Source organism: Cavia porcellus, unplaced genomic scaffold, assembly GCF_034190915.1.
Source record: "Cavia porcellus strain 051 isolate PalLab524CR breed Dunkin Hartley unplaced genomic scaffold, mCavPor4.1 scaffold_10, whole genome shotgun sequence".
Taxonomy (NCBI): Eukaryota; Metazoa; Chordata; class Mammalia; order Rodentia; family Caviidae; genus Cavia; species Cavia porcellus.
Genome location: NW_026947493.1, coordinates 28,377,984 through 28,393,062, shown reverse-complemented (window position 1 = coordinate 28,393,062; position 15,079 = coordinate 28,377,984). Strand labels below are relative to the sequence as shown.

Here is a 15,079-nt window from a genome sequence, read left to right as displayed (position 1 = left end):
TTCTGGTTTGACTGTTGTCTCCTTTGGAAGTCCTGTAATGTTTACAATGCTTAAGTTTTATTGGTCTTGTTCTCTACTCTTTTGTTCAACTTTATAATATCTAATGAGATAGACGATTCTTTTTAAGGAAACAAGAGACAACGTTGATCACCATTGTTGATAACCTTGTACTCTGTTTTACATCATGTGCTATTTCTATCCTTGGTTTTGACTGACAGCTTTGTTTCGCCATATTTGACTTTATTCTTTCCCCCCCAAAATGTAATAAGAACTAAGGAGTAATAAAACCCAAAATGTGTAAATTTTGTTGTAAAAAAGAGAGGGGAAAAAAAGAGTTCTAAATGATACAACAGCAAGAGTGTTTAGGGGTGTTAAATAGCTGACCATATTAATATTTTTGGTTGGATCATTGAACACAGCTGTTTGCAGTCTCACTGTTTGAGTGTCCACTTTGTATGCTTTGATACTGTGATTTGAGCAACTATCTCTAAGATGATAATATGTAATCTATTAACCAGTGATTTCTTACTGTTTGTTTTTTTTTGTTTTTCTTTTTGTAGCTCTGTATTACTTGTACCCTTACACCACTTTGTTTTGTTTTGTGTTTTTCTCTTTTTCCTTTCAAATAAAATTTTTTTTTTTATTTTTTTAAATTTTATTTAAGGAGAAAAGAAAAAAAAGCAGAGAAAGGGTACAAGTTATACAGATTTACAGAAAAAAAATGAACAGTAGGAAATCACTAGTTAATGGATTACATATTGTCATCTTAGAAATAATCGTTCAAGTCACAAAATTAAAGCTTGTAAAGTGGACATTCCATTAATGATACTGCAAACAGTTCTGTTCATTGATCCAATAAAACTCTGTTATATCATTTTCTATCTTATACACTTAAATATACATGCCGTTATATAGTTTGGAGCACTTTCTTTTCCTCTCTTTTGTACCATGACTATTACACATTTTGGGTTTCATTGCTCCCACGGTTCTTATTACTTTTTTGGAAGAGAGTAAAACCAAATGTGACATAACAGAACAGAATCAGTCAAGTCAAAAGGGTGGACATAATAGATAATGTAAAAACATAATACAAGGTGATCAACAATGGTTACCATAATGCCTCCCGCTATCTCTAATAGAATTGCCTATATCGTTAGTTATAATACAATTGAACAAAACAGTAAAGAATAAAACCGACAAAACCAAAACATTGGAGACATTGTAGGCCTTCAAAAGTAGATAAAAGTCAACGAGAATGGGCGTTATACTGAATCTCATTATCTTCACAGCTGCCTAAACTTTCGAACCTGATACTATCCAGCAAAACAGAATAGGGGAACATCAGTTAAAAACCAGATGGTGAGAGTAATACAGGGCTTCCAATCAAGGTAATGGAAAGTCAAAGTGGGTTACTATAATATATCCTGCTATTTTTTTTCCTTTAATTAAAAGGGTAAAGATAAAAAAGTAAATAATGGAGTGGAGATTGAGATAAAAGAGGGCATAACAACGAAACAGCGCAGATCAAAACATAACCGTTTAAGCAGAATAGTGTTTCACCACCAGATAATCCTAACCTAAAAGTAGTTACCATATTGTCTCTTTCCTTGAAATCCTTGAGTACAACTTCGTATACTGTAGCACTAAGTATATCAAAACAATGTAAAACCATTTAAGAGAATGACAGCATTACAAAGTATTTAGAATCGACTAACAGAAAATGAACAATGGTTTCTGTATAATCTCCTTGTCTTTAAAAGGTTTTTGCTCATACTATCGTACATAATAAAATCCAGTAAGATACAACCTATTTAGACCATTGGAGACAGAAGGACAAAAGCTAGATGAGACTTCAAAACAAGATGATACTAAATCAGTATTACCTATTAAGATGTCATTTTCTCCAAAATAGCTGTTCCTATCATCCAATCTTCTCTGCCTCATTTCCGTTGAGCTCTTTTTCTGTCAGTAGCTGTCAGTTTGTCTTCTTCATTTTGTTCTCTGCTCCATTCGTTGTGGCCTCCCCGCCACTATTTCTGGATTCTGTGTATTTTTCTTTTTTTAGAATATCCTACAATACTCTCTGTAGAGTTGAATTGGTGGTTGCAAATTCCCCCAGTTCCTCTTTATCCTGGAAGCACCTTATTTTTCCATCAATTTCCAGGGACAGTTGTGCAGGATATCTCAATCTTGGCTGAAGATTATTATCTTTCAAAGCTTGAATTATTTCCCCTCATGCTCTTCGTGATTTGATGGTTTGTGCAGAGAAATCTGCTGTAATTCTGATGGGTGTTCCTTTGTAAGTGGTCTGTTTCTTGTCTCTGACAGCTTTTAATATTCTGTTCTTGTATTGAATTTCTGGAATTTTTATTATTATATGCCTGGGTGTTGCTCTGTTTGGGTTGTAGGTGGCTGGGGTCCTGTATGCCTTATACATCTGAGTATCTTTACCTTTTGCTAAATTAGGAAAATTCTCTTGGATTATTTCTGTGAGTAGCTTTTGTAGTTCACTTGTTTGTGTCCCTACTTCTTCTTTTATGTTCTTAATCCTTAAGTTATGGATCCTCTTATCATCTTCTTGTCTTTGTATTATTGCTGTTTGTTTCTTTGTTATTTTTAAGAAGTTTTTCATTTCATTCTCCCATATTACAAGTCTGCCCTCCAGTTCAGATAGTCTGTCCTTAGTTTCTTTCAAGCTGTTATGCCAGTCTTCAATAGACTTCTTAGTATCTTGGTAGTCCCTTTGAACCTGCTTCACGTATTCTATGCTTTCTCTGTTTTCTCCATCAAACAATTCTCCCCTCTTTTTCTGTTCTTCCATTCCACCATCTGTTTTTTCTTGGGTGGTGCTTACCATTTCTCTAACTATTCTGCATACTTCTAGCTTCAGGTCGTTGATAACTTCATTCCTGAATTGGTCTATGAGGCTCTCTATATGGCGCTTTATGTCTGTTGGTGCGGTGTCTGCTATTGCCTGTTTCTCAGAATTGGGGGCCGAGGAGCCTTTCTTGTTGCTGCCTCTTCCCATATTCTCTGTTCCTTATATATGCAAGCTTATATAAGAGGCCCAGCTTCTCTCCCAGTCAGCCACAGCCTGATTGAATTGCGCCGGTTAGGTGTTCCCGCTCACCGCTGAGCACCAGGGAGTTACGGACCAGGCAGCCTACGCGTCTCCCCTCCTGGCCACCATCAGGCTCTAGGATCTGGGTTGGGACAGCCTACCGGGTCCGCCGGCAGCGTCACGCAGACCAGGCACTTTTCACCAATCCCGCCGGAGAGGATGTGTGGCTGGAGTCGCCACTGCGCCCTGCTCCCGAAGGACTGCTTGGACCCAGAAAGTCCTCCGCTGGTGTCAAATTGTGGTAGAGTGTCAGTTTCTCTCACTCATCTCAAGTCAGTGCACGCCTCCCTGCCCATCCTGTTTTCGACTCCATTCGCAGATTGCCGTTCTCAGAGCTTCCGCGCGTCTCTCTCCTTGCTGAGCCGCTGTAGAGGCAGCCAGCCGCTGCGCAGCGGGAAACCCAAATCGTGGCTTCCAATGGCGCTGAGTCCAGCCTCCACACCGAGGCTTTTCTGTTCCTGTTTTAGCACCAGGACTGCATTCCAAGTTGGTTTCTCTCAGCCCAGTTCGTTCCTGAGTCAGCAGAGCATATCTCCACCCGCTTATGTGTCCTTAGTCCACACCATTCCTGGCTTTTGAGCCAAGTCTTTCAGAGAGCCTCCGGTAGTTGCTGTTATCTGTCTGCCATGTTCTCCCGGAAGTCTCAAATAAAATTAAAAAAAAAACTAAATCAAGACTTAAGATTGCAATTACAACTACAATTGCAACAAGCTCAAGTGATCTAAAAGATTTTAATGAAACACTTTAGAATCTATATAGTGAAGCCTAAAAGACAATATTTCATGCCTACATTTTGTACTCTGAATAACAACTATGAAGATAATAATATACCATGTATTAATTATTATTATTCAACCTGTTTTGAAATTGTTTCACTGTTTTTTTCTCTTTAAAATATAAAAAATAGAGCCTAAGAATGGAAAAATATACATACACATATGACTAACAAATATAATGAATATATAAATTTTTGAACTTTTTACAGTGAAAGACATATTGCCATTAATCCCTTCCAGAACATTCCCCTGCCTTTGAACACACTCAGCTCAGCACCCTTGCCACTCTTTGAAGCAGTTGTGGAAGATCTCTTTCATGAGTATTCTTATTTGTGCCTATTGTGGATGCCTTGATGCCCTGAACTGAATAAAAACAATTTCTGTCAAACAGAAATACTCTTGTGTCCTCATCCACCTTATTTACTGGATCTGGTACCATGCAACTTCTGCCTCTTACCAAAGCCAAAATGACCGTGCAAGGTAAAGGTTTTGAATGGATCCAGGACACGAGGGCAGCCACAACACTACCACTAAAGACATGGAAGAGGACTTCCGCAACTGCTTCAGAAAGCAGCAACAATATGAGATAAATGTCCTCAAAGCAACATGGAGAATGCTGACGGGGATTAATGCCAATGTGTATTTTACTGTGATAAATTTTTCTTTACTTAAACAATTACCATATTTGTTGAGCATATCTCTTATTACCCGAGAAATTAAATACCTGGAAGTTGGGCTAATAATATTATATGCAGAGCTGAAGTAAAGTGGGATAGTAAAGGTCGATACAAAAGTTTCAGTATATGTTTGAGAGCTGGTCCTCAGAGAACTAACAGGTGAAAGAGAGGAAGAAATGAGAGTCAGCTCTTAAATTGAACAATCTGATCAGCTTTAGAAAAGTAACATACAGAGACAAGATTTGAATACCATAAGTGAACACCCCGATCTAACAGTAATATAAAGTAGTCTGCACCTGAGTGAATCTGTAGGGAGAGACCTATGGTCTCCATCAAACACAAATGCTTTAATTCATGTAAAGTAACCAAAAGTGGAATTTCAGTAGATTCCTTATAAATGGGTGTCATACAAACAAGGTCACACTTGCTAATCACAATACAGTAGTATTAGAAAGAACAATAACTCAAATCTTTATGTTCAGAGATTGAAGTCATTACATGTAGAATGATTCATGAATACTTCACAGGATTAAGAAGCAACCAAAACTAGAAATTGCCAAATATTTAAGACTTTGAAGACTTCATGATGATGAAGTCACTGCATTTTACACCTGTTGCTATGGAGCCACACTATATTTAGAAAAAAACTTATAGACTGAACGGCACATATTGAAGTTGAAAAATAAGCAAAGCTTTCAACGTTCAAAACCAGAAAAAGGATATAAATAAATCTACAAGATATATAAGAAATTTAAAAATAAAGGCATATCATGATGAAATGGGAACAAGGAGATAGCAAATTTTGAGTAATAATAAGTACAACCTTAAAAAATATGAAAACAATTAGAAAAGGCATAGATTAAAGGAGAAAATATTTTTTGGTAGTTGCAGTTAAAACATTCAAAAATTCTTCCTCTATTTAGTTGTAACAATCCTTCTTCTCCATACTGGAGAAGAATCCAGACGCTTCACATTTGAGCTACATGCCCTTTTATTTTTTGAGACAGGGTCTCACTAAATCAATAAGTTGTCCAGGCTTAAATTTCAAACCACTTTACTTTAGCTTTCTAGTGTGCTAGGATTATAGGTGTGCACAACCATATTTGGCAGTGTTTATTTTTATAATGTTTATCTTGTAGAGAGTTAAAATAATTATGAATAAAATATTTGGGGGTTTCACTCAACTCAAGAGAACTCTGTTCAAATTCTGATGGTTTCTGGGTTCTATGTGTACTTAGCTACACCTTTACCTGCCAATAATGCAGTTTTGTCTTCAGATGAACAGGATGCTTGTTCTAACTGAATGATGGCTACATGAGAGTTAATATACTCATGTACTTTTATGTATGTTTAACATTTTTTGTAATCTAAAGCAAAAAACAATATTTCAAAAGAATTAAACATTTGACATTACTTAAAATTCTGTACTAATAAATTTTTAAGCTTAGACAAGAGGCACGGTAAAATGTACTGCACACATGGTATGTGCCAGTCTCTGTACTAAACTATCTATCTGTGTATGAGCTCAAAGTTGAGCTTTAGTCTCACTATCAGACTTTGGCCAGTTACTTCACGTCAATGTACTGCTTCTTCAACCTCAAGTAGAGATAGTAGTACTACATACTGTTGAGGTTATTGGGAGGGCTAAGATGGTACATGTTACATACCTAGCAGGCAGCCTGAAACATCACTAGGAGAAAAGTACATGATAATAGTTACAAAAAGAATGAGTCTTTTAAATCGTAAGGCCCACCGCATCCTGAGTAAGGCTCCATCTACACAATATATAGAGCCAAAAACTTATCACAACCGATTTCAACAGTCACATCTAGCGCTAAAGAAAAGTATGGCCAATCTTATTTTTGGATATGGATATAGAAACATAAAATACATTGTCTAATAAAATCTAGCACACTAAAACCCAACATATTAAGAGAATTACACACCAGATAAAAGAGTGTTTCTGGTGATACATTCTGGTGAAACAGTATGAAAAATCTATCCATGGATTTAGGATATGATTAAAGAGATTTCCAAAACAATCAATAGAAGATAGAACGTACATAAAAAAAATAACACATATCCATGACCCACCCAGATACTGTTAGGGAACAAAATTAGGAAGCATCCTCTTTAACCTGATAACCATTATTTGCCTACAGCTCATATTAGCATTTCATACTGGAAACTCAGAAGCTTGACTGTGAATGAAACAATACTTGCTCTCACAGCGAGTACATAAGAACTATTTAGGTAATAGTCATAGCAGTAAGAGCAAAACACAGAAGAGTAAGCAGTAAACAGACAGAGCTATTTTATCGGCAGATAAATAGGTAGGTCAAGTACACACGGAACCCAGAAGTCATCAGAATTAGATCAGAGTTCGCTTCTGTGGCTGGACACAAGTTTGCACAGGAAAATAAGTAACATTTGTATCTATCAACAGAAACTCTGCAGTACCTAGCAATAAGCTTGAAATGGAATCAGTGACGACTATGAAAAAAATTCTATACCTGATCTGAATAAGTGGAGGAAGACATACTTATGAAGGGGAAAATGAAAGACTGAAAAGATGTGGGTTTTCTGAAATTCATCTATGTAATCAGTGTAACCTAATCAAAAAGCTAACAGCTTTTGTTTTTGAAATTCTGCTTTCAAAACTTTTATGAAGCAGGATGCAATGGGGTGGAAGGTGAGAGGTATTTGGGAATAACTGCGTATGTGGGCGGAAAAATATAATTCACAGAACTCAGGGCAGAGCAAGTGTTTAGCATGTGTGAGGCCAAGCATGAGAAAAAAAGAAAAGAAAGAAATTTATAATATATCAAAGTATTCAGTAACCAATGCTGGAATAATCACTTATCTTTTGAAAAAAAAATCAGATCCTCTCCTTTACATCAAAACGAGAATAATATCCATATGAATAATTAAATATAATAAATAAAATTAGTAAACTCAGAATATCTAGAAGAACAAGAAAAAACTCTGTTTCATTCAGAGCTGTATAGAATCACTTGCCTCTTAATGATAAGCGTAAATTCTAAGAAATGCACCCCTGGGTGACTTTGTTGTTGGACAAACCACAGAGTACACACAAACCTACAGGACAGATATGAGTATTACCTAACCTTATGTGCTGTATACTTTCACATGAATGGCACAGAGAGAATTTCTGTATACCAGCACCACCGCAGACACCTGACTGCTGAGCTGTAGTAAGATGTTGTTACAGATGAGACATTACTAGGCATAGGAATTTTCAGCTCCATCATGATTTTATGGGATAATCAGAATATTATGGTTAAACAAAATATTATCTACTGCATGACCCTACATTTCCATTTTTAGCCTTCCTATTTGTAAGTTCAGTTTACCTATCTGAGATAGTTTTAAACTTCTGTTCAGAGACGTCTGCTCCTTGCTACTTTTTCACGAGCCCATGATTCAAGTTTCCCTATTGATTTTTCCTACCATACCTCCTAGTTCATCCCCAACACCAGATGTATTAGTAAACCAAAGCTACCTTTGAAGCTCTCATTTCATATTAGAGATCACCTTATGCGTCTGCTGAAGCAGTTGGAAGAGTTCACATCATAAACAAATGTTACCTCTATGCAAGTTTACAAATCCCTCTTGTCCAGCATTTCATTCACTTTTATCTCCTAGAACAGATGTGAATGTAGTCTACTTATTTTCTAAGTGATTTCATTCTAGTATATTCAGTCCCTCATGAAATCTGTAACTGCATCTTTTATTTTCTTCCATCAGGTATGGAGCAGTCTCAGCAGGAATGTTATGTGCCCTTACCACCCTGTCCCAGCAACTAGAGAATGAAAATGCGGTGGATGTTTTCCAGGTTGCAAAGATGATCAATCTTATGAGACCGGGAGTATTCACAGACATTGTAAGTAGTTTGCTGACATTTAAAACCTGTGTTATTATGCTTTCATACAGTATATCCCCGAAGTTCTCAACTGAGAGTGATTTGTCTCCCAGAAGACATTTGGCCATGTCTGTCATAGCTGCAGAAGACAATGGGTATTCTAGCATTTAGTGAGAAGAAGCCAGAGATACTGTTAAATATCCTACCATCTATAAGATAGCTCCTGACAATATAGAAATATCTGGTCCAAAATGTGCTGCAATTGAAAAATTGTGCTTTACAGTCTAGAGTTCTCTGGTTATAACATGCAGATATTTCATTCTTAGTGGGCTATCAATGATGACTGCGTCCATGTTAAGAGAAACCAAATGAATACAAAGAACCTGTGGATCATAATTATATAAGATTTAAGTGATTTTCTTAATGTCTCTTAGATAACATTTGTTTTTCCTGTCTCTCTAGTAATTTTTTCACAATTCCATTTTCCATTGGTATTTTCATAGAGTAAGATAACTGTGTTGTTCTGTGGCTCAAACTCGTCCTCCTGTTTTTCAGGAACAATACCAGTTTGTCTATAAAGCAATGCTCAGCTTGGTCAGCACTAAAGAAAATGGAAATGGCCCCATGGCAGTGGACAAAAATGGTGCTGTTCTAATTGCAGATGAATCAGATCCTGCGGAGAGTATGGAGTCTCTAGTGTGACTGGATTTCTGAAAGCGCACTTCTTTGTAGACTTCTGAAGACTGAGAACTTTTTGAGGCCTTTTTTGCCAGACTCTAGGTTATACGATAACCCAGTTACTTTTTTACACTGATAAAAGTTTTGATATTTATTTTTTGCCATTTTATGTCTTAATGGTATCCTACCGAGCATTTGCACCTCTGTTCATTTCACATGGTGAAATACAATTTTATCTAGTTTGCACTATATGATCAGTGTTACTGCCTATAATCTAATTACTAAAGCAAATCCCAATGTGACATTCCATGACAACATTCATGCTACCTTTCAGTTCAGTACAGTAAAGGTCTTTGTTATGATAATAAAATCTTGATTTTATTACTATTGCTAAAGCAGTTACATTCTACTAGCAGGCAATGTACTTTTCCTTAGTCCTCCCCTCCCATTTTTAGGCACTGTTCAATGCTGTATGACTTCTGTACTTCTAAAGTGGATGAGCATTGTCTTCTTTTATAGAATAGCAGGCTATTGGGAACTACTAAGAAGGTCTTTTACCATCATGGCCTTGATACACTTCCATTTATAATGGTTAAGAGATCCATTAGGAACTTAAGGCTTGAGTTGCTTCATGTAAACATCTCTTATAGTTACAAAGTTATATTCACAGCTTTTAAAATTGCATCAAAATAAAGGATAACTCTGTATTACAGCTTTCACAGTAGCTATGTGGACAGTGTGTGTTATTTACATTTTATTCTCTGAAATAGCTATCCCCTAAAACCAGGGCTATCTTTTATAATAGAAAGATGTGAATATTTTACATAACTCAGTTATAAATCCATTAGTTAATCCCTGCTAGTACTTAATCCTTGGTAGTACTTCTTGGTTTGTAACATTATGCCTCACAGAGAATGAAGGAAGGAGAATGAAGATTTTTCTAGGTTTATATTCTTGAAACTAGTTCTCTAAAAGTTCCCCACTACTTATATAGCAACCTAATAAAGTCTACCTATATAGTTTATATTCTTTTCTCTCCCTTTCGGCCAAATATTTCCTAATGAATCTCTTAATTTCATTCATTGATTCTTCTTAAATTTAAACTCAAAATACTGCATTAGTGAAAGTCTTGGGACCATTGAAACTCCAACGTGAACAAATCTTGATAATGAGAGAATTAAGAAATTTAAAAATTAAGTAAAAGGTGGTATCTACATTTTCAAGTAGTTTTTAAAAGGAGATAGTTCTCAACACTTTTGTGTAGTTAAGCATAAAGAACAGATAAACCTTGGTGAAAGAGGCTCGTAAATCATCAGAGAGAGGCTCAGGCAGTTACTTGTAGAGGCATTTGCTCTACAGTACAGAATGGGACAATTAGGAAATAGGACTCAGAGTTTATTAGCAATACAACCTACTTGCCAAGATATTTTACTGCAATTGCATGTTTTCTTTTATTGGGTAACCTCTGTTATCACTGGAACAACCCCTATAAAAAAAACAGGGTTTAGCCTGTGTTTATGCCAAAAACACTTCAACAAAAAGGCTACAGTGGCTGCTGTCATACTTTCTGTGTAGACATGAAACCAGGAGTGACAGTAAGCACGGAGGGTTGGGTGGCTGCCATGACATTTGTCTGTGTGATTCTGGAGGTCCAGAGTTACTAAGGAGAAAGGGACCCCAGGCGAATGCACTAACAAGGTCTGCTGAGTTTCCATGAACTATGAAGGTTATCCTCATCTTTTCATCACACAGATTCAACTATATGAAACAGTCTGCTTTTCATGAACTGTGTAGGCTAGGCTTAAGAAAAGCCATTCAAGCAAGCAGGTTTGTCAAGCTACACATGCCAGATGACACAGACACCATTTCAACCCAACAGCTCCTACCAGAAGTAATGCTCTATCTTGCACAAGAAAAGCTTGGTCATAGGAGACCTGTAGCTGCTCAAGCTAATAGGTATCAGGAAAGGAAAGGCAAGAGCTAGGTTTTTTGTCAGTTAAGTAGACATGTAGATGCTGTGCACCTGAGAGAAATCAACTAATGCTTTTCCATAGATAGCACAGTGTCTTTGAGATTCAGAAGTAAAATTTTGAGTTGCAGCTCGTGTTTCAAGTGTTCCCTCGTGTGCTATCTATAGAGGGTTCAATTCATGGAAATGCTTATCCTCTGAATCCTGTGACTGTCTCTTACACAAATGTGTGAGTGATGAGGAAGAAAGAATGCTAGTAAATAGGATAAAACATAATAAAGGTCACTTAGAAGTTCTCTTTAAGATTTTGGGTTTGATCCAAAATCTACAGATCCTAATCCACTGAGCAATGAGCAGCTGCTATTGGCCCATCTTGCCAAAATGATCCAGACACCCTTCACAAAGGAGTGATGTTGAGCAATTGCTTGCTTTCACCACAGAGCATAACCTTCTATTATTATGCATTGCCAGCAAAACATATGCTTGCATCTTCCCAGAGGCAGAATTCCAAAAATGGTATTTTCTTTGAGACATAAAAACTCCATAATTTTCTAGTGATGTCATTATCATTTGCATTCATGGGGAAAGGAAGTAACTATCTCAAGTCCACATGTGCAGTTTTACAAAATAAGGTGGCTGTATGGATTTATCTCTAGGTAAGCAGAGTGCACACATCATACAAATCTGAACTGCTGTGATCAGGACAGGTGGTTAAGCTGAACATCAAGGACATCTTGTTGCCATGAGAGTTCTTATACCCCTTAGCCATGATGCCATCTTTTATAGTTAAACAGTTCATTTCTCACATTCAAGAAGAATAAGATGACTTGCTCTTCCTAATTTTCACCCAGTGAAGCATTTACAGTCCATTTCAAGCAGAAAAGTCCAGTAAGGCCAAAGAAAAATTATAGTGTTCCAGGTATGGCTGTTGGAGTTTTTAGCCCAGAGTGACACTGCAATCAATCAGGAACCTTAACTGTTTTATAATGACAGCACAATTGCCTTCATATGACTTTTCTTAAATGCACATACACTATATTTAAAATTAAAATATATGCGCCAATTTACCAAAGATACATAGTTCTAATTCTAAGCAAAAAAAGAACAAGGAACCCAAACATAATTTAAGAGAAAATAATAAAAATGTAGTTATCTTAAGAATTTAGTGGTTATACTGGAAAATGCACTTCAATTCTAAAATTTCTGTTCAGATGGTGCCACTGGATTTTTATATGAAAGGAAAAATGCCTGCTTTTTTCTTTTCTTTTTTTTTTTTTTAGGAGCTATAATTTCATTTAACCCTTTGTCCTTTTCCTTAGTTGCCATTTAACATATAATGTTGGCTTTACTTGTCTCTAGAAAGAAGGCATGCTACAGAAATAGGGAGGAATTATTAAAAAAAAAATCTGGCCTCTATTTGTCTTAGCTGTTAAATTGTTTTTAGTATTTTTTGTTAAGTTTTTGCAAAGAGGAGCATTTTCTACAGAGGATAATTAATTTCAAGAAAAATATCTTGAGTTTTAAGAAACATCTCCAGAAAAGGAGACAGTCAATTTTATAAAATGTCGCAACTCTCCAACATTTGGGGTAGTGACTCCTTTTTGTTAGGACATTTGAAACTAGCAAGCAGCCATTGTTTCTAAAGAATTCAGCTTTCATGTTGAGTCACATTTCTTTGACTTCATTCTGAAACAGATAAAATCATTAAAACTGTAAATATTTTGTTGCTTGGGTAAGCATCTTCTGGGAACTTTGTATCTATGGTATATAATCATAGAATTTTATATTTTCATATAAAGCTAATTTTTTTCTAGTTTCAACTCCATCATAGTTTTCTTGGTTTTTTGTTTCCTTTTTTTTTTTTTTGCTTTTTGTGGTGGGTATGTGAATTCAACTTTCCGTGTACTGAAATAGCAAGAACCATCTTTGCATTCTGAAAGAATCGAACGTGTGTTATTTCTTTGAGTCAGTGATTGTGACAGTTGGGCTTTCTTTTTAATTCCACTGACCATTTGTGCAATAGGAGTTAGGCATAATTAGTCACTGAATACATTTGTCACATTGACCCCTTTGGAAAAAGTAATTTTTTTTATTTGTTGGGGAGGGAAGGGTTTTGTAACCTGAAATTTTTCCCTTTTTTCTTTTGTTTAAAACTATATCGAATCATTCTATTATAGTGTTATTTAATATGTAAATTGTATTGCTATACATAAAATAAAGTATGGTTTTTGATGTATTCATTAGTACGAGTATTTCTGTGAAAATAACTGTGGTTAGTAAAATCAGATACTAGTTTCCCCCAAACAGATCACATCAGTATCTACATGAATACATTCTGTCTTCATTTCACCGTAGTAAAATGAATATTAGTATTTATCTTTATGCAAGTAACAAACCAAAAAGAAATATCTGTGCTGGCTCAATTTATCAGTGTTCTTCCTAATTTAAAGAATAAACGATGACAAGGATTTATCAGTATATTGAATCAAACTTCATCTCCTTTATGACTGTGCTGCTAAACTGTAAAAAGAATTCTCTCCTGCCTGTCAACCACATTTCTGGTGACTTCTCCCTCTTATCATTTATTATTTGGGATGAATATCATGGGAAGACTTGGAGAATCCTTGGAATCTCTCTGTATGATCAAAACAGGTGTTTCTACTTTGAGAGAATTCTGACATTTTCAGATAGAGGCTCACAAGTCTTTTGGTCCACCATTCTCTCTTTTAGTGGCACCACATCAGTTGTTCAACTCTTACTACCAAGTTTTTTTCCATATAAGAGTCACTAGAAACAGAAATGACACCAATCCCTTCCAGGAGCATACAGAAGAAAATTTCAACTCAAAGGATGATGTAACCCAAGTTGTCTTCAAATGCTACCTATGGGACCTCTAATATTCTGCCAGAGAGTACCTCAGAGGTTTCACAAAGGGATGATTGCTAAACCAGGTTCAGTCCACAGATATATTTGGGCCTTATTTTTTTTTAAGTGTGCTAATTTACCAACATTTTTAAAACGAAAACTTGTACATTCAGATGCAGACTGTAAGCTCCTTCAAAAATGTAAGTGATGTTAGAAAAGCAGCTCACAGTTTCCCAGGGCAGTAACAAGCTGGAGAGGAGTAGCAGCTGCCCCTTGATAATGGGATGGACTGTTGAGCTTACTGAATCCACATCTGTCCCTGTCACCTTATGTCTGGCCTTCTGATCAGTCTCCCTGGATCTTGTGAGCATTTGCTTCTAAGACCATCTTCTATCTCAGGTGGGTAAACCAACATCCAAGAGCAGCAAGAGAAATATTTATGTTGGTCCTCCATCATTAAAACCCCACCAGGCTAGAGTATAATGGCACATGCTTAAAATCTAATCATTGGGAAGGCCATAGCAGGAGGATCTCTGGGTTCCAGGTCAATCTGGGCTATCTAGTAACTTTAAGGTTAGTTGAACTATACAGCAAGACCGTGTCTCAAGCAACAACAGAAACCCTGCCAGGCTGAAAATGGTACACAGGGAAGTTCTACATGCTTATTGGCCTTTTGAGTCCACCCTAAGTGATGCCTGCCATGAAACTCCAGTGATGACTCTTGCAAGTAAATCACTTTAACAACCTCACAGCTTTTACTATCTGGGATATGACCCTACTACACAAGAAAGCTTCATGTTTGTCACTAAGAATCGGGGAAGAAACAGGACAGCAGAAGCACTACCTGAATCTCTACTTTGTAAAGAGCTAATTGTAGAACTTTAAATTTAGGAACAAGTTACAGGTAATGTGCAGATTCGGATGTGGGATTAAAAATACTCATTTTTATATTTCCACCTGTGTTAGTGAAATCTAACAAAGGTGTTAGGAGATGCAAATAAAAAGTTGACTACTAGAAAATTAAAATTAACTTTACTGATGGAAAGTTAGTTTGGCAACAAAGATCAAAAGTTTATCAAATCTAACAACTAAGTTGCTAAAAATTGGAAA

General features: G+C 36.3%; 1 protein-coding gene across 5 annotated transcripts in view; it reads left to right on the top strand.

Annotated features, from left to right (window-relative positions):
- The window catches only part of Ptprg (protein tyrosine phosphatase receptor type G), a 671,458-nt gene extending 658,118 nt beyond the window's left edge, over positions 1-13,340 (top strand). For all 5 annotated transcript variants that reach the window (XM_003480132.4, XM_063257832.1, XM_013143912.3 and 2 more), the window contains 2 exons: positions 8,343-8,478; positions 9,013-13,340. In XM_003480132.4, coding sequence (XP_003480180.2) covers positions 8,343-8,478; positions 9,013-9,159 — 283 coding nt within the window. In that variant the 3' untranslated portion in view covers positions 9,160-13,340. The remainder of the gene's footprint in view (positions 1-8,342; positions 8,479-9,012) is intronic.
- The last annotated feature ends 1,739 nt before the right edge of the window (positions 13,341-15,079 follow it).